This window comes from Phyllostomus hastatus, unplaced genomic scaffold (assembly GCF_019186645.2).
Source record: "Phyllostomus hastatus isolate PE091 unplaced genomic scaffold, TTU_PhHast_1.1 phas_scaffold_78, whole genome shotgun sequence".
Lineage (NCBI taxonomy): Eukaryota > Metazoa > Chordata > Mammalia > Chiroptera > Phyllostomidae > Phyllostomus > Phyllostomus hastatus.
The window spans coordinates 9,559,288-9,576,894 of NW_025334041.1; the positions used below are offsets into that span (position 1 = coordinate 9,559,288).

At 49.6% G+C, this 17,607-nt stretch overlaps 1 protein-coding gene across 1 annotated transcript in view; it reads right to left on the reverse strand.

The window, feature by feature from the left end:
• GARS1 (glycyl-tRNA synthetase 1) overlaps positions 1–13,821 on the reverse strand; it is a 43,637-nt gene extending 29,816 nt beyond the window's left edge. The window contains exons 1-4 of the mRNA XM_045828538.1: positions 13,539–13,821; positions 2,591–2,692; positions 1,768–1,870; positions 285–426 (exon numbers count right to left, since the gene is read on the reverse strand). Coding sequence (XP_045684494.1) covers positions 285–426; positions 1,768–1,870; positions 2,591–2,692; positions 13,539–13,760 — 569 coding nt within the window. The 5' untranslated portion in view covers positions 13,761–13,821. The remainder of the gene's footprint in view (positions 1–284; positions 427–1,767; positions 1,871–2,590; positions 2,693–13,538) is intronic.
• Positions 13,822–17,607: the final 3,786 nt, after the last annotated feature.

The window sequence follows — 17,607 nt, forward strand, 5'->3', positions numbered from 1 at the left end:
CCACGCTGCCACTGAAAACGTCTGGAACACCAGTGACAGCAGTCACGATCACCTGCGTTACGTGGGATAAGCGGTGCGCTGCCCACACTGACACGTGCACAGGGGCGCACAGGAAGGACAGCTGCAGCAGTTTTAACGTGGCTCCCCGTGAACAGTAAGTAGGTGAGGGTTTTCTTTGTCTTTCTTTTCTGGTTTTCATAAAGAACATGGGTAGCTTTTTATAATCGCAAAATTACTGAAATATGCGTATTAGAGAATTTCAGGCCTCGAACGAGAAATCTTACTTTAGCACTGGCTCGGGGGTGAGCATGGTGCAGTCGATTTCCAGGATCTGCTCCTCCTGGATAAAGTGCTGCCTCCAGGCCTGGATAATGTTGTTCTTCAGGGCACAGCCAACCGGGCCGAAGTCATACAGACCGCTGACACCTGGAAAAGGTCAATGACGGAAACATGTACTGCACCGGGTCACTCTGAACAGGCGAAGGCAAGGAGACACGAGATACTGACACTGTAAGGATTCACACGCTCCCTAAAAATGTGCTCACGTCAACAATTCAAATCCCTCGGTACCGAAGAGCCTCATCTCCACTAGACGACGGAGGTAAAGTTAAAAAGCTCCTACTGTGTTTACTACGTCCAAATAAGGAATTTCAAGTAGGATTAGCAAAACAACAAAAAACCTACAAGCAAAAGAAGTTCCTCCATATGCAAGAAAAGAATGAAAAACATATTATAGTTTCCTGCTACAGAAATTAGAAAATAATGTCTTGCATCAGCTGACACTAGTGAGAATTTTAGCACTTGATTCTCTAATTTATTCTTGGGTATCTGAGCCATTCTTTAAACCTTGCCAAGTTAAACAATTAGAGATCCGCTTAGTCAAACAGAATCAAGTTTCAGCAACAAAGTACCAAATGTCTAATATTGTTTAAATGATCTCTGTTGACTATGAACAATACCGTTCTACATTAAATCAGTGAATTACATTTGCCGACATACCTTCACACAGCTTTCAGAAAAATGCAGAGCTGTATCTGCACATTATACCTATGACAAATGTTCTCTCATGATTTAGAGACTTTGGTTTCTCACTGCCCTTGCGTGCAGGTGCACGGTGCCCGTGGCCTGTGTTACAGAGCCCTCTGCTGCCCCGGAGTGCCCACTGCAGTTTAAGAATGCTATCTGGTGTGTGCGGCCGACCCTGGAACAACACGGGAAGTCAGGGGTGCCAACCCCCGTGCAGTGAAAAACCTACATAGGACTTTCGACTCCCCCAAAACTTTACTAATATCCTACTGCTGACCGGAGCCTTACTGATAACATAAACAATCGATTAATACATATTTTATATATGTATTATGTGTTGTATCCTTAGTAAGCTAGAGAAAAGGTTGTTAAGAAAGTCATAAGGAAAATACATCTACGTGTTTATAGAAAAAAGTCCGCATATAAGCAGACCTAAACAGTTCAAAGCCATGTTTTCCAAGGATCAATTGTACGTGGACACACTTTGGTGCTTAGCACCCGAGCCTCCTGTAATTCCCCACCCCTACTGAGAAAAGGCGGCCTTCAACAGCAAGTGGGGTGGAGGGAAATACAAACAGATTTTACATCGAATGGCTGACTCTGAAAACAAAAGCAAAATATCTACGCTCTGCTTTGTGTGACTTCATACAGGCAGGTATGGACAGGCGAGCCATGTTTTTTTTATTTAAGAAAATATTAAAGCCTCTAAAAACAACTGTTCTTTCCACCGCTGACCCCTACCTCCGTAAATAGCAAAAGCTTGGTCGTAGAAAAACCTCCTCTTCAGGGTGTCTTCCATTTTCGCTCTGTCTACGATGTCGTCTTTGGGCTGCAACGCCAGCTCCTGTCGGGATTTTCAAACAGAACGCATGTGACTGGAGGGATGAGCAGTAACATGAGTTTGTGTGTGTGAGTTCGGTTTATTCGTCAGCAAAGTTCAGTATGAAATTGATCAGACAGGATTTTGATACCCTTAAAAAAACAGAAACATTGAGTTTTTCCCTCCCTTTTGAGTTACAGAAAAGTTATCTTTACTTAGTTATTTAGGAAAGCATGATCATTTCCAAGACAAGATTGAGCTTACTTAGATGCAGGTACCGATAAACAGTACCTGAATTTTCAGTGGATCACCGTACCACAACAGTGATGAAAACCCCCAAACTCCTTCAGTCTGATGCTGGGAGACCTACTGCCTGAGAGTTCTGGGAGCAGGTATCAGATGGATAGACCTTTCCCTAAACACAAAGCCATGACTTCCAGGCAGGGAGACTCTGGGGAAGAACAAGCACTGTGCCTTCCAGGGAGAGCACACGGACCCCAGGGCCTGGGGGAGGGCAGGCCAGGGGCCAGGAAGGCTTCCAAGAGAGGTGACACTGGGAGGTGCCTGTCGGAAGGACGGGGAGTCTGCCAGGTAGAGGAGGAGGGGCAAGCCTCCTGGGTAAGTAGAGTAAAGCAGATGGTACTTGTTCAGAAACTTTTCCAGGTTTTTCTCCCTGAAGAGATTAAATAAAGACAAACAATCCTGTATCTACTTACACCCCTATTTTAGAAACCCATGACTCACCTTTGCTTCCAGAACCCTCTTCCGGGCTTTGAGCTCAGCTACCGCTTTGTCTACATCTGCCTGGGGAGCTTTATCTTCTTTCAGTTTCCGCACCAGGTCTCCCTAGCCGACAGGAGAATTGACATTCAGCTTGGTTTCAGAGGTCGAGAAAAGTCAGGAATGTGTTTTTCAGCATGCCTTTTTAAAGTACCCGTAAGAACAAGGCAACTCGAACATTTAGTATATGAGGTCACTATGATAACTGGAGGCCTCTGCCCTCAACATTTATAGTTCAGCAGAACACACAAGCAAGTACACAAACAACTGTGCTCTCAGGGTTTAATGCAACTATTACTAGCATGCTCTTCTTTTCTTTTGGAGAAGGAGCAGAGAAAAGCAGTGATAATCAGGAAAGAGCTAGATTAGTACCAAGCACACAGAGGAAGCAATAAATAGATCGCCCTTTCCTGGAGTCTCTCTATCCACTTATAAAAGAGACTCTTGGTTTTCCACCCACTTCCCTGGCCACTTGCAGTCACTACTGGCTCGGCTTCCTCCGCCCCCTTCTTAGCTGCCAGAACTCTCCCCTCGCTAACTTCTCTGGATTACGTGTCCACTTCCGACAGCCCTCCGCCTGTGCCCTGCGGTGGAAGGCGTGATCCGGGAACAGAGACAAACAAAACTCTGCCTACAGGGCCCGGGACACTGCAAGCTAGGAAATCACAGGTGTCAAAATGAAGCAACTGCCCCCTGGAGGAGCAACCCTTCCACACGGGCCTTTCAGGTTTTCACGGGTCAAAGTCATCGAAATAATAAGCGCAAAGTCAAAATTAAAGAACCCGTGAGAAAACGAGCCACCGTGATTGAGACTTGGGAGAAATGACAAATAACAGAATTAGATGCCTCAAAGTATTACAATGACCAAATATACAACAGAAGATGTTTTTAAAAAAAATAAATAAAAGCAGGAATCAAAAACATGAGCAAAGAACAGAGACTCCCCAAAACAACCAGGCAACCTGAAAAAGAGCCGCACAGATCATGTGGAAATGAACAATGAAAACGAAAAGCTCACTGGACAGGTGAAGCAGCAGATCAGATACTGCTGAAGAAAGAAGTAGCGACCTAGAAGACAGACCTAAGGAAATTATCCACGGACAACCATGGACAGAGAGACAATGAGACACAGAGAAGAGAAAGACAGTCCGACACTCATCCAACCAGAATTCCCGAAGAAGAGAGAAAATTTATTATACTGCATTTGAAAAGATAATGGCTCCAAATTTTTCTGTAAGTGCTCAAAGACACGAATTCTCAGATTCAGGGGCACAATGAAACCCGACAACATCTAAAACAGAAGTCCACAGTAGACAAGCTGTATAAAACACAGTGCTTAAGTGCAGTTATAAAGACCTAGTTTTTAACACCTGACCAACGGATTTTGAAACCCTAAACCTAAACGTCAATGTGTTGTTATAAAGAGTACATGAAACAATGTAAGTAGAGTATTTTCAATAGCACTAAACACAGTGGACACACAAGAAACGATGGCCGATATTACACTGTGAAGCACCTCGGGCTGGCTGTGGCCTAATTGTTTCCCAGAGGCCTCCAGCCTGACCGTCGGTTTGGAGCTGAATTATCTTCTCCGCTCCAAACTCGCCCCTTCTCTCGTGTCCTGCTCTGCAGTTGTGAATGCAACGAAACCCACCATTTCCCAAACAAGAAGCATCAGGTAATCCTAATGTACCTCCAACATCCGGTCTGTTTCTCATCAGAATTTTGGACCTAATCCCTCCCCTCGCCCTTCACAGATGAGTCTGCCGCACTGGATGGCCAGTCTGTCTGTCCTCCGCACTGCTGCAGCCGGCCCGGTCACCCCAATTCGTGCCTTTGCTCTCCCGCCTCCACAAACCTTCTCTTCACAAGCACAGAGGACCCCTAATTTGGAGGCTGACCCTGCCCCAATGCCATCAGTGATGTTTACCCTCCTACCCAACAGGGCTCCCCTGGCTTGATGAGAATTCTACCACACCCTTTGGGAAGCCCTTCCCAAACGCTGCAACCTCACAATGTCTCCCCTTGCAGCTGTCTGAACTCGAGGCTGGAAATGAGACAGAAGTCCTCCTTACTCCCTTCCGCACTTCCAAACCGACCCCTCTCCTTCCTTCTCAAAGCCCCGCTCCCCGGGAGGGCCTGCCGTTGGTCACCCTTCCCCTTGCTGTTGCTCCTTCCCAAGCTCGGGCTTACTGCCCCTCGTTCAGCGGCAGCCCCCCTCTCCTTCAATGCCTGCTGCTGTGGAATGTCCCGGTCAGGCCATGAAAAGCAGTTTCGATGACCTGAACCTAGAACATAACTCCGCTTACACTCAATCAGAAGTCTTTCCCAGTTTTAACATACACTGGGTTTTGCAGAAGTGCTACCCAGGAAAATGTAATTTAAAGGAAGACCGTACCTTCTTTTATTTAGAGTTTCACAAAGAGTTGTTATTACTTGAAACAGACAGACTGAACCACGTGACCAACGGCAACGCTGCCGTGGTGTCGGGATGGCCGATACAGCACACCCTCGCCGGCGTGCACGCGCGACAGCGGCACGCACAGTCAGACTGCGTGCAGCTCCAGCACTGGCTTCCTCCAGCACGATGTCCAGGGAGCCACCCCCGTCCCGAACTCAGATAACAAAATGCATGTTATTTTATTAGAATTTTTCTTTGTAATACATTTAAAGCATATGTTTCCATACGCTTTTCTTTAATTAGGGTTAGCAGGTATTTTGTGCGAATTGCACTGCTGGACAGTATCGGTGAGTTCCAAAACATCTGGTGTAAGAGGCGACCGGGCCCAAAAGTGCAGAGCCACCGCGCAGCTCCCTCCTGGCCTCTCCGGCTACGACAACGCCGTCCTCAGCCCCCTCCCCCTTGTTTCAGCGTCTCTGTCGCACTCACACCCTCCGAGACTGCCCTGTCCCTGCACTGGCTGGTTCAGGGACATGCGCTTTATCTGTCCCTGTCTTAGGGGACAGATGTCGTTTCTGGCACTCAAATATTTGCCAACTGACCTCACAACCTAAACCTAGCATGGTGCCAAGCACTTACTACTCGGCAACTATCTATTAACTTACTCTTTACTCCTTCAGTGTTCTTCTTCCTTCCTCTACTGATCAGAGCACCTATCTCACAAGTGTTCACTAAGAGTGCTTTTTGAGGGGGATAAGAACCCATGAGAGCCCTTGTTCTGAAAAGAGGATGGCAGGTAGTAATTCTTTATTTTTTACTTTTTTAAAGATTTTGTTTAATTTTAGAGAGAGTGGAAGGGAGAGGGGAAGAGAGGGAAACATCCATCGGCTGCCTGTCATACACCCCCACCCGGGTACCTGGCCCACAACCCAGGCATGTGCCCTGACTGGGAATCGAACCAGCGACCTTTCGTTTTGTGGGATGGCACCCAACCAACCCAGCCACACCAGTCAGGGCGGCCAGCAGTAATCCCTACTGACTGTCTGAAAGAAGCAGGCAAGCAGCTCACCCGAGCAGCTCTCCCTGTGTCAGGTACTGCCACTCCCACACACTGCGTCTGCTGTTCCTTTCGGAGCTTCACAGTTGAAGACAGGGCACGGGCAAAGGGCCCACCATAAGTAAAGGTAATGACAGGAAGTATTAAAGTGAATCTTCCTGCCCTGGCTCAGCGGATTGAGCACCGGCCTGCAAACCAAAGGGTTGCTGGTTCAATTCCCAGGCAGGGCACGTGCTAGGGTTGCAGGCCAAATCTCTAGTAGGAGGCACGACAGAGTCAGCTACACAGTGATGTTTCTCTCCCTCTCTTTCCTCTGTCTAAAAATAAATAAAACCTTAAAAAATAAATAAATAAAATTAATTTTCCTGAATCACATTTAAAATCATGATTTATAATGCTCCAATCCTGAAAACAAAAGAATTGGAGGTGATCTACACATGGATGAAGGTACTTAAGGATTCCTATTTCTAGTTATTTTTCTTCTCTCTTCTTCACCACCCAACTGTATTTTGGGTGTGTGTGTGTGTGTGTGTGTGTGTGTGTGGTCAGTGAAACTGACGTGAAAGGACAAGTCTCTGCACTGCCCTTAAGAAACTGGAAGCTTAGTTCCCGGATAAATTCTCACCTCAAGACACATATTGGAAGTGACAGCCTGTGACCACGAAGCAAAGCAGCTGCTGGCTGAGCAGCCACCCCACAGGGTCTCTGTGGGTCCTTCATGTGCATCCTCATGTGCACTCAGCTGGCCAAGAAAAAACAAACAGAAACCGACGTCCTCACCTTTGAAAGGTGTTTGGCTCTACACATGCGGGGCTAGAGGGTTCTACTTAAGATTGGGTTCATCTCAGATTACCAAGTGTTTTACAGCCGGTGTCAAAAACTTCAAAAATGTTTCATTTGCTCTCTGTGGCTTAAGCAAGAGCTTTTTTTTTTATCCTCACCCAAGAACAATTTTTTTAATTGTTCTTCTAGAGAGACGAGGCAAGAGGGGGACAGAGAGAGAGAGAGAGAGAGAGGGAGGGAAACTTCAACATGAGAGAGAAACATCGACTGGTTGTTTTCTCCTTTGTGCCCTAACTAGGGACTTAACCAACAACCTGGGTATGTGCCCTGACTGGGACTCGAACCTGTGACCTTTCAGTCTACAAGACGATACTCCAATCAACTGAACAACACTGGCCAGGGCTTAAGCAAGAGCTTCAAAGCAGAAAATCAAAGTTCAGAAGTCAATGAAGAGGAGAACTGAGGGCTCTTCACCCTAAGTCTTCTTACTAGTACTAAGATCTGAATTTCAGCTGTCTTCCCAATTACAGTAAAATATGAAATACTGAAACACAAGTAATGTTATGCACACGTGTATTCCTATCATTAGTGGTTTAGACCAAAAATCATAATTTAAAGACCACCCAAGAAATCATTAAGAAGGCTTTTCCATCATCTTATCTTATCAAATTCCAAAGACATGGACCCTCTTTTTTTTTTAATATATTTTACTGATTGTGCTATTATAGTTGTCCCATTACCACCCTTTCATTCCCCTCCACCCTGCACACCCTCTCCCACCCACATTCCCCCCCTTTAGTTCATGTCCATGTGTCACAAGTTCTTTAGCTTCTACATTTCCCATACTATTCTTGCCTTCCCCCTGTCTATTTTCTACCTACCATCCATGCTACTTATTCTCTGTACCTTTTCCCCTCTCTTTTCCTCCCACTCCCCTGTTGCTAACCCTCCATGTGATCTCCATTTCCGTGGTTCTGTTCCTGTTCCAGTTGTTTGCTTAGTTTGTTTTTCTTTTTGTTTTAGGTGTGGTTATTAATGATTGTGAGTTTGCTATCATTTTACTGTACACAGTTTTTATCTTCTTTTTCTTAGATAAGTCCCTTTGACGTTTCATATAATAAGGGCTTGGTGATGATGAACTCCTTTAACTTGACCTTATCTGAGAAGCACTTTATCTGCCCTTCCATTCTAAATGAAAGCTTTGCTGGATAGAACAACCTAGAGTGTAGGTCCTTGTTTTTTATGACTTGGAATACTTCTTCCCAATTCCTTCTTGCCTGCAAGGTCTCTTTTGAGAAATCAGCTGACAGTCTGATGGGAACTCCTTTGTAGGTTACTGTCTCCTTATCTCTTGCTGCTTCTAGGATTCTCTCCTTCATTTTCACCTTGGCTAATGTAATTATGATGTGCCTTGGTGTGTTCCTCCTTGGGTCCAAATTCTTTGGGACTCTCTGTGCTTCCTGGACTTCCTGGAAGTCTATTTCCTTTGCCAGATTGGGGAAGTTCTCCTTTATTATTTGTTCAAATAAGTTTTCCACTGGTTGCTCTCCCTCTTTTCCTTCTGGTACCCCTATAATTCAGATGGTGAATCGTTTAAAGATGTCCTGGAGGTTCCTAAGCCTCTCCTCATTTTTTTGAATTCATATTTCTTCATGCTTTTCTGATTGTATGTTTGTTTACTTCTTTCTGGTCCACTCCATTAATGTGGACCCAGCTTTCTTTCCATCACTATTGGTTCCCTGAGCATTTTTCTTCATTTCACTTATTATAGCCTTCATTTTTTCATCTAATTTGCGGCCAGAGTCAACCAATTCTGTGAGCATCCTGATCACCAGTGTTTTGAACTGTGCATCTGATAGGCTGGCTACCTCTCAGTCACTTAAAAGTATTGGTTCTGGGGCTTTTATTTGTTCTTCTGTTTGAGCCATCTTTTTTTTTTTTGTATTGTCGCACTTGTTACCTATGAGGGGTGGAGCCTTAGGTGTCCACCAGGGCAGGGTAACCCGTCGCTGGGTTGTGACGCTGTATGTGGGGGAGGGGTCCAAGGGAACAATGGTGCTTGCTCTGCTCTCTGCTGACATCAGTCCCTTCCGCGGCTTCCCCCAAGTGAACTGGGCCCCTCTGGTGCTAACTCCCTTGTGGGTGGGCCTGTGCACCCTGTCGGTCTTTCCAACGACCTCTCCTGTGAGTCTGGGAGTCGCTCCCTGCGCATCAACCCCCACAGGTGTTTCCAATCAGTGCCCCGAGGCTCTATTTCCCAGCGCTGGGACCCTGGGACCGCCGGTCAGCCGGCTGCCTTGTGGGAAGTGCCTTGCTTCCCAATCGCCACCTCACTGGGCCTGCCGGTTGCCATCCCTGGGCTGCGGTCTGCCAGCCGCTGCTTGCGTGCTCACGGTCTGCCCGCTGCGGTCTTGCACTCCCAGGATGCCTTACTCGGGTCCCAACGCTCTTTGTTCCTAGACCGGTCTCCCGCCCAGCTGCCCGACTCCGCCCCTCCTACCGGTCTGGATGGACGTGTCTATTTTAACTCCTTGGTTATCGGACTTCTATACAGTTCAATTTTCTGTCAGTTCTGGTTGTTATTCTATTTCTAAATTGTTGCTGTCCCTACCTTGATTGTGCGAGGAGGCACAGTGTATCTACCTACGCCTCCATCTTGGCCAGAAGTCGACATCGACCCTCTTATAAAGGTTCAAAATGTCATCAAACCGCTGATCACAGGAAGATATGAGAGCTCCACGCCAGCAAGGGTTTGGTAAAATCGGCATTCCAATAAGCCACAAGCATTTCGGAATAACACCTACCATCTAACTGAGTTTACTGCAGACTGTGGGCAGCACACGCGGCACTCACACATCCGGGCGCTCATTTTAATGCTTTCACTCCAGGCCCGTATCACAGACGGAGACGCTCGGCTACGGAAAGGTGTAAAAAAACCTGCCGAGAGCCACCAGCTGGCAGAGAGTGGAGTCAGACCCAGACTCCGGACACACAGCTCCAGAACCCATACTTTCAATTACTAGGCCCAGCCACACAAAAACGGGCAGGGGCGGATTTTGCAAATTAGAGAACCCCCTGCAACCCCCGGAATGCCATCCAGCAATTCTTCAAAAGCCTTTCCTATCTGGACAATTAAGTTTCACTACAGGTTATAAAAGATACAGCCTTCTTGGTTATTTTTCCCCACACTGGTTACCCTGTGAGAGCAGGAAGGTACACCCACCTAAAGCATTCCAGAGAGGCCCCTTACATCCTGGCAGTGGTCGGAAACCGCCCCACCAAACCCCTATGCCAGCTGTCAAGTAAAAGTCATCTCAACAACGAGGCCTCGAGACCCATATTTCTTCAGGGGAGGAATCCCAGCGTTTAAACAAAGATGGGACAGGCAGGCAGTTCCAACAGGAGAGTGACTGGCACAGGTAAACGCTGAAAATCAGTAAAGTGATCACAGGAGAGCACCCTTGGGGTACCAGGGAGGGCAGGGTGCAGGCCCAGGGGCAGGCTGCAGCGGGCAGCACAAATGGGAACGAGTGAGCGGGGAGGAGGGGGAACCCTCAGCTGTAAAGGGAGAAATGGGCTCGGGAATGGGAGCTCCTGGGGGCTGATCCGACACTGCCGCTGCCCTGAAGCAACAGCTCTACAACGTGTGGTCTCAGACCCCGTAAAACTGTTAAAAATCCCTGAGGACCCCAAATTTCTTTTGTTAGTGTGGGCCATTTCTATCAGTTGTTTACTGTATTAGAAATTAAAATGCAAATTTTAAATATTTACTCATTTAAAATAAGTGATGAATTTTGCAAAATTTTAAAATTTCCTCAAGGCTTTACTATTGGCCACAAATATTAACAAATGACGAGCTCCCTTCACTCAGTTTCCAGAAAATGAACGCCCGACACCCAGGACTGAATGACAGCCCTGGCCGGCCTTTCTCAGCGATGGTCCCTGAACGACGCAGAGCGCTCAGCTCGTAACGCGAACCATGAAAGTGTTTGTCCTGAGACGGCCACCGTATCCCAATGCGCTTTCTGCAAACCCACGCTTTGTCACGCAGAAAAATCAAAGCAATGTATTAATAACATTAATCGTTTCTACTGCTGTCTGAAGAACTCTCTAAAGCAAAACCAGCTTAAAAAGAAACCGCTCTCGGAGTGTGATGGGGAACGCAACGAGGAGGTCTGGGGTCCCTCGCCCGGTCAGCGCTCGGGCCAGGCCGCTTTACCCGCCTCCTCTGCGTTCCCCGCCAGGGCAAATGGCAACACAGGGAAAAACAAAATAACGTCTTCACCTTGTCACAACATGGCTCTGACCCTGGGGGCCTCCGAGGGTTTGCAAAGCACAGTTTAGATCCACTGCACTGGAGCTACAGTTCCCCAACAAGACACTCCAGGACGGAGCTTTCGCTAATACATGGTTTAAAAAGACAACGTATTAGCTGGTCTTTCAAAATTAAACCTACTAAACAGAAAAGACTGTTCTTTATTATAAGTTATGGTTTGCCTTTTTTTGTATTAACATATCCTTTCTCGTATGAAGTAAGAGCAGAATTCAGATGGGAGTTCGATGATTATTAGTTTTTTCTTAATGTACTTATCTGGTGAAATAAAGGCTCCCACCCTATGGTAATTCCTAACTGTTTTAAAATTCAGTTGTCCCAGGGCGCCCCTCATCAATCAACTGTGCATTTTTCTTGATGTTCTGAAGCCTCCCTTGAAGTTCCATAGCTGGCTCTCCAGTGACCGCCTAGGGATATGCCGCAGGAAAACACGTGAGATTCAAACCAAACCTTTAAAAAGCAACAGCACACACACACAGCCGGGCAGATGAGCAAGTTTACAGGAAACACACAATTACATGACACACGGCCCACTAACAAGATCAGTCGTTAACCCCCTTAACATCCCCTCTCCAAGTGTGTCTTCTACGGCACAAACGTCACACTGGAAATAAGTAAAATGTATAGATGGAGGCAGTGTGATTCATTTCCTCGTAATAAAAAAAGGGGGGTGGGGGGTATAACTTGATGATCTTTAAATCCCCTTCCAGCGGACACTAGAAGATTCACCATGAATCAAAGCTCCAGGTACTTAAATCTCATATGTGTGGTCCTGAAAAATTAGGAATCCGACCAAACTTACATAAACCAACTTGCATATTCAAAAAGTGTCTTTAAAAGAGTGACAGCAGAGCCAACGCAAACCAGACGCGAGATAATGACAGCATCGAAGAGCGACCCAAGTGAGGCGCGCTCAGCTGCCCCCACAGCCTCGGACAGACAGATAACTCGCACTGCGGCTCCAGGCTAACGTGGCAGAGGGAGGGGTTTGGGGATGGGTTTTTTTTTTTTTTTAATTAGATGTAGTGCCCCTTCTAAAGTGAAGGATACGGAAAAAAAATTGAGAGTTACAGAAAAGACAAAGGAGCCACACCTAATTCTTCTGGGGAAAGTGGGTGTAGGGAGACGGAGAATAAGCAGCGTCCTGATACCAAAAATAAAGGAGAAAAAAATTAAGCCCGCAGTGAAACGGCAAAATAAAGCACCGCTGAATCAGTCAGGCTCACACTAGCAAGAAGGAGACACTGCCGAGCGGCAGCATTTGCCGAATCTGTGGCATCTCCGAACCCATCGGTCTTCCGCGGGAGGGTACCACCCTCCGCGGCGGAGACGAGCTATTGCATCAGGCGCGGGCCCGGGCGAGACCAACCCGTTCCGGGTTTCCCACTCGGTCCGCATCCCAGGCTCCTGGCTCCACCGGCTGGATGCGAGAATCCATTTGCAGTCCCCTTCCCCTCGTCCTCTCTAGACTCGGACATCCCTGGAGTGCCCCGGGAGAAGGAAGGCTGCCCGGATCAAGTCCTCCCGCGCACGAAACTTCCCTCACCATGTCCCACTCGCAGGGCTGGCCTCACCGAGTCACTCAGCAACATTTAGCGTCCCCGGCTTGCGATCTGAAAGCTCCCTCCTCCCAAGTGGCCCTTTCGGAACCCAGAAAAGATGACAGGAGCGAAGGGCGAAGAGCTCACATCATTACTGGGGCGGGGGGGCGGGGAGCGTTCAACGCCTCCCCACATCCACGTTTCAACTATTTTTATTTTCTCAGCCCGTCGCCGGCTAACTAAGCCATGAATGCAGGAAGACATCAAGGAGGAAACACCATTCAAAGCATCCCGAAGATTAAAAAGGAGAGTCTAGCCGCACGAAGACAGAACGGCGGCTCGTGATGACCGGGGACTCATTAGGGACCCCGCCACCCGGGGCGCACAAAGAACACGGCGGAGATCAGATCGGAACGTGAAGTTGAGGTTCCTGAGCGAGGACGAAGGGGGAACCAAGAGCGCACAGACCCCAGCCCCCGCGGGGAGAGGAGGCGCGGGCAGTGACTAGCACCGGGAAAGGAGGGCAGATTCGAGCAGGACGTCCACGGGGGCCCGAGGGAGTCACCCAAGAGGAGGGAAGGACGGAGGTCCACGGGGGGAAAGGTGGCCGGCGCACGCGGGGATCTGGGTCCACAGTGGGGGAGGCGAGGACGATGCGAGGAAATCAGGGGCTTCCAGAAGATGGAGAGGGGTAACCGGCGAGGTGGACGGGTGCCCGGGGAGGAGAGGGGGAACGCGAGGGAAAGGGGGAGGGAGGGAAAGCCGGAGGCTGACGGGGAGGCGCAGATCGCCGGTACCTGCTGGCGCACGGCTAGCCTGAGAGGTGCCAGCACCTCCTCAGCCGCGGCGCCGTCCATGCTGCTCCGGGAGGCGGCCGCGGGGAATGAGGTCCGGGCGGGGGCGCGCGTGCCGAGCGGCCGGCGGGGCGGGAGCGCAGGCCGGGCGGGGAGCCGGGGCGGCAGCGAAAGCAGCAGAGCGGCGCGGGCGGCTCTAAGCAGCGCCGGGCGCGGACAGGGCATGAGCCGGCGGCCCCGGGCGGTACGGCAGGCGGGGCGGCGGAAGCGGCGCGCGGGGCCGGACCCGGAGCATGATGAAATCGCCGCGTAAACGCCGCGGCGCGCGCGCAGCCGCACTTTCCGCACGCGGAGACGCGGCGCGGGGTCGCCGCCCGCAGATTCGACACAGCAACCCGGAAGGACCCAGCATCCTCCGGAGCCCGGGGAAGGCTGGGGCCAGCTGGGGTCCCCGGGGAGCCGTGGGGTCTCAGGTAGCCCCGCTGCGGAAGTATTTGCACAGTGGGGCGTCAGGCCACACCGACAGGGTGGACGTTCGAGGACGCAGCTCCACCCGAGGCTGCAGACTGAAACGGGGACCTTCGAAGCACAGGCTTGAACTCAGGCATTGACCCTCGGGCTGACCCGCGGGAAAACACGCTTCTGTGTCAGTACTCTGCTGCCGTGGACCTTAAAGGGTCGTAACCATCAAATCAGATAGGGACTTAGATTCAGTGTCGCTCCAGCTCAGACGTTCCTTAGTTCAGGAAACAGGGCACAGTTAGAAGTGTGATCACGTGACACACAACACGCTCACATAAAGCCTGATCCTCCGGGATAAAGTCCAGTCTTCCCAAGGCCCACCTCTCAGCCTCACTCCCGCCAGTCCTCCACCCACCCGTTGCACCCTGTTTTCCAGCCTTACGAACCTACAGGTGTGCGGCCTTTTGCCTTCGGCCTCTCTGAACATAGTGCCTTCTCCTCCACCTGGAATGTTTGTTTCCACCGCCCCCGCCCACCACACCCCCTAATGTCCTAGTCTCTTCCGCCTGGTTTTTGCCTTACATCTGGGAGGGCTCTTGTACACAAACAAGGTCCCACTCAGGCTAGCTCCAACGACAGGTCATCTATTGGAGGGGCAGCTGGGAGACTCACGGCGTCGATGGGAGTCTGGGCGCCAGGCTCAAGAATGCTCAGACCTGAGACAGCTCCGCAGGGCCAAGAAGCAGACCGTGACGTATTAGCTAGGAGCTGTGTTTGGCTACAAGTAACGGACATGTAAAAAAACGACACAGTGCTCTGTTTTTCTGAAGAGAGGAGCAGAGGCGAGAAATCCAGGCAGACGCAAGGCACGAGGCTATGGGGGCTGAGTTCTTTGAGCTTTTCTTGGCTTTTCCTTCAAGATGGCTGGAGAAGAGCCCACCCCCAGGCTCACTCCTCAGGCAGCAAGGACCAGGAAGAGGAAACTGCCTCTCTCCTCAGGAGCCCCCCTGGAAGCCCCCTCAACACCTGCTGCTGCCATCTCGCTGACCAGAACTGGATCATACGGTGCCATGGTTCATTTTATGGGCCACCCTGGCTGGGCCACGGTGTTCAGATATTTGATCAGCCATTTCTGGATGTTGCTTTGAAGGGATTTTTTAGATGAGATAACGTTTAAATCAGTAGAAGCAGGATAAAGTAAACCTTCATAGTGTAGGTGGGCCTCATCCAATCAGGTGAAGGCCTTTAGGAAAGGACTGAGGTCCTCTGAGGATTTGGTACCCCGGTGTAGCTTGGAAACCCCTGTCTTAGGTAGCAGCTCACAGAAGGTAGAAAGGATGGTGCAGGAGGGGAGGGGGAAAAACTGGCATAAGAGCGAAGGGAATGCTTGAAAAAGAGGAGACCTTTAAACCTTCCAGGGAGAGAAAAAAAGGACATTATTTGATGTTCCTTAATAGTTTACCTGCCTGGGAGAAAAGGACAGGACGGACTGTGTCGCTGCACAGCTTCCTTTGGCTGTCTCAGGCTGGCCCAGCATCCGCCCTGTGGGCTTCTGCAGGTCCTGCTGGCCAGAGGCCAGGATGCGCTCACCCCTCCCTTCTCTTGAATGCTCCTGTCTTGATGGCACGATGATCAGCAGAGAGTGATACCGCCCTCTCCTGTTTCTCGTCTCTGCTGCAGTTCTGGTGTCCCTTTCTCATTCTTCCCCCCCTCTGCCCCCATCCTCACTGAAGGATATGTTCATTGATTTCAGAGAGAGAGGAAGGGAGGGACAGAGAGAGAGAAACATCGATCGGTTGTCTGCAGTATGTGCCCACACCAGGATCAAACCCACAATAGTTGGGAGTATGAGATGACGCTCCAACCAACTGAGCCACCCGCCCAGGGCTCTTGCTCTTCTTATTTACTGTCTTGCTTCCTTCAGTGCTAACCTTCTTCGCAGGCTGTCCTCTCTGCAGGGGTATTAGAGATGGACCATGCGACTCTCCATTTCTCTTTGCATGTTGGTCTCAGTTTCTCCTCTCCGTGTCTGGGGATGTGGCTGCAAGACCCCAGCACAGCAATCCCATGGGGACGGATCCCCATGGGCATCTCTAGGTCAGTACCACCCGTACCCATCCAGCAATCCTGGGGAAGAATTCAGACCGCATTGGTGGGGTGGTGTGCCTGCCCCGGGACCCATCACTATTACTACAGTGATGAAGCAGTATGGTTTACGATAAAGGAAATGAGGCTCCGTGATTGGCCCATCAAAGTCACGCTGAGGGAGAAAAAGGCAGTTCCCAAAGGCAGGTGTGTCTGTCAGAGTCCCAGTCAGGAGAAAAAAAACTGCAGAGTGTTAACAGGGAATGTTTAATATAAACAATTATGAACTGATAACAGAAGGTCAACCACTAGGGGGTAAAGAGATCTCTGAAGAATGTAGGAACAGATGAATGGATAAACAAAACGTGGTTTGTACATACAATGGAATATTATTCTGTCAAAGAAAGGAAGGAAATTCTGACACATGCAACAACAGGGATGGACCTGGGAAACGTTTGCTAAGTGAAATAAGCCAGATACAAAAGTGCAGACCTCGTGTGAGTTGACTTATACGAGGTGTCCAGATAAGACAAATGCATGGAGACAAAGTTGCGCAGTGGTTACCAGGGGCTGCGGGCGGGGGAATGGGGAGCTTCTGTTTAATGGGATGATGGAGAAGTTCTGGAAATTGACCATGGCGATGGTGACACTGGATTGTGCACTTACAAAGGGTTAAAATGGTAAACTTTATTTATGTACACTTTGTTATGTACAATAGATAAAGATAAAACAAGATGGAATACAGGAGTAGTGCGTGCAAGCAGCAGGCACTAGCTCTAGGCTCGAAGCCGGGCACCCAAGGAAGCCGCCGCCTTGGAAAGAAAGCCCTTCCCCAAAACTGAGACTTGGGCCCCGGGGGGAAGGCCATTCAAAGGGGCAGAAGTCAGTCCAGTTTGCGAGTGGTTGTTAAATGTGATTTGGGTCGCTGCCATACTGGTTTGGTTAAGGCACACGAACGGGTCCCCAGGTCACTACAGCCTGAAGGACACACAGGGCGTGACCCAGGGCATGGGGGGAGCATGTGACTTTGTGCCAGTGGGAACAGGCCGGCTGGTCTGGAATGTTCCTGTTTTCACTGCACGGGGACAGGGATGACAAGCCCCACGGAAGGGCGTGGGACGCCTTGACCGTAGGCTCTTTGTTGGGTGGTGGCCTTTGCATGTTTGACCAGCGACAGTCTGAAAAGCTGAGAATAAGACACAGTTTTTGTTTGGAGGGCTAGAAGGACCCACTATATAGAGCTGCTATATTTATCGAGCTGCTATAATCCCAGTGCCTACAACAGTGCCCGGGCCATCCTGGGTGCTCAGTACATGACTAAACATTAGGGGTCTTTGCCTATCCTTTGCCCAGCTAGTTCTCTCCAACTCTCTTATTTCCGTTTCATTCTGCTGCCTTTGCGTCATTCCTGCCCTCGGCGTCCTCACAGCGTCCGCAGCAGTGTGGCTTCTTCCTGGACCTAGTTTCTCGTTTCCTTCACTTTCTGTTTCCACTGTTTTCCCCGTACCCTTCCTTCTTGGAGGCA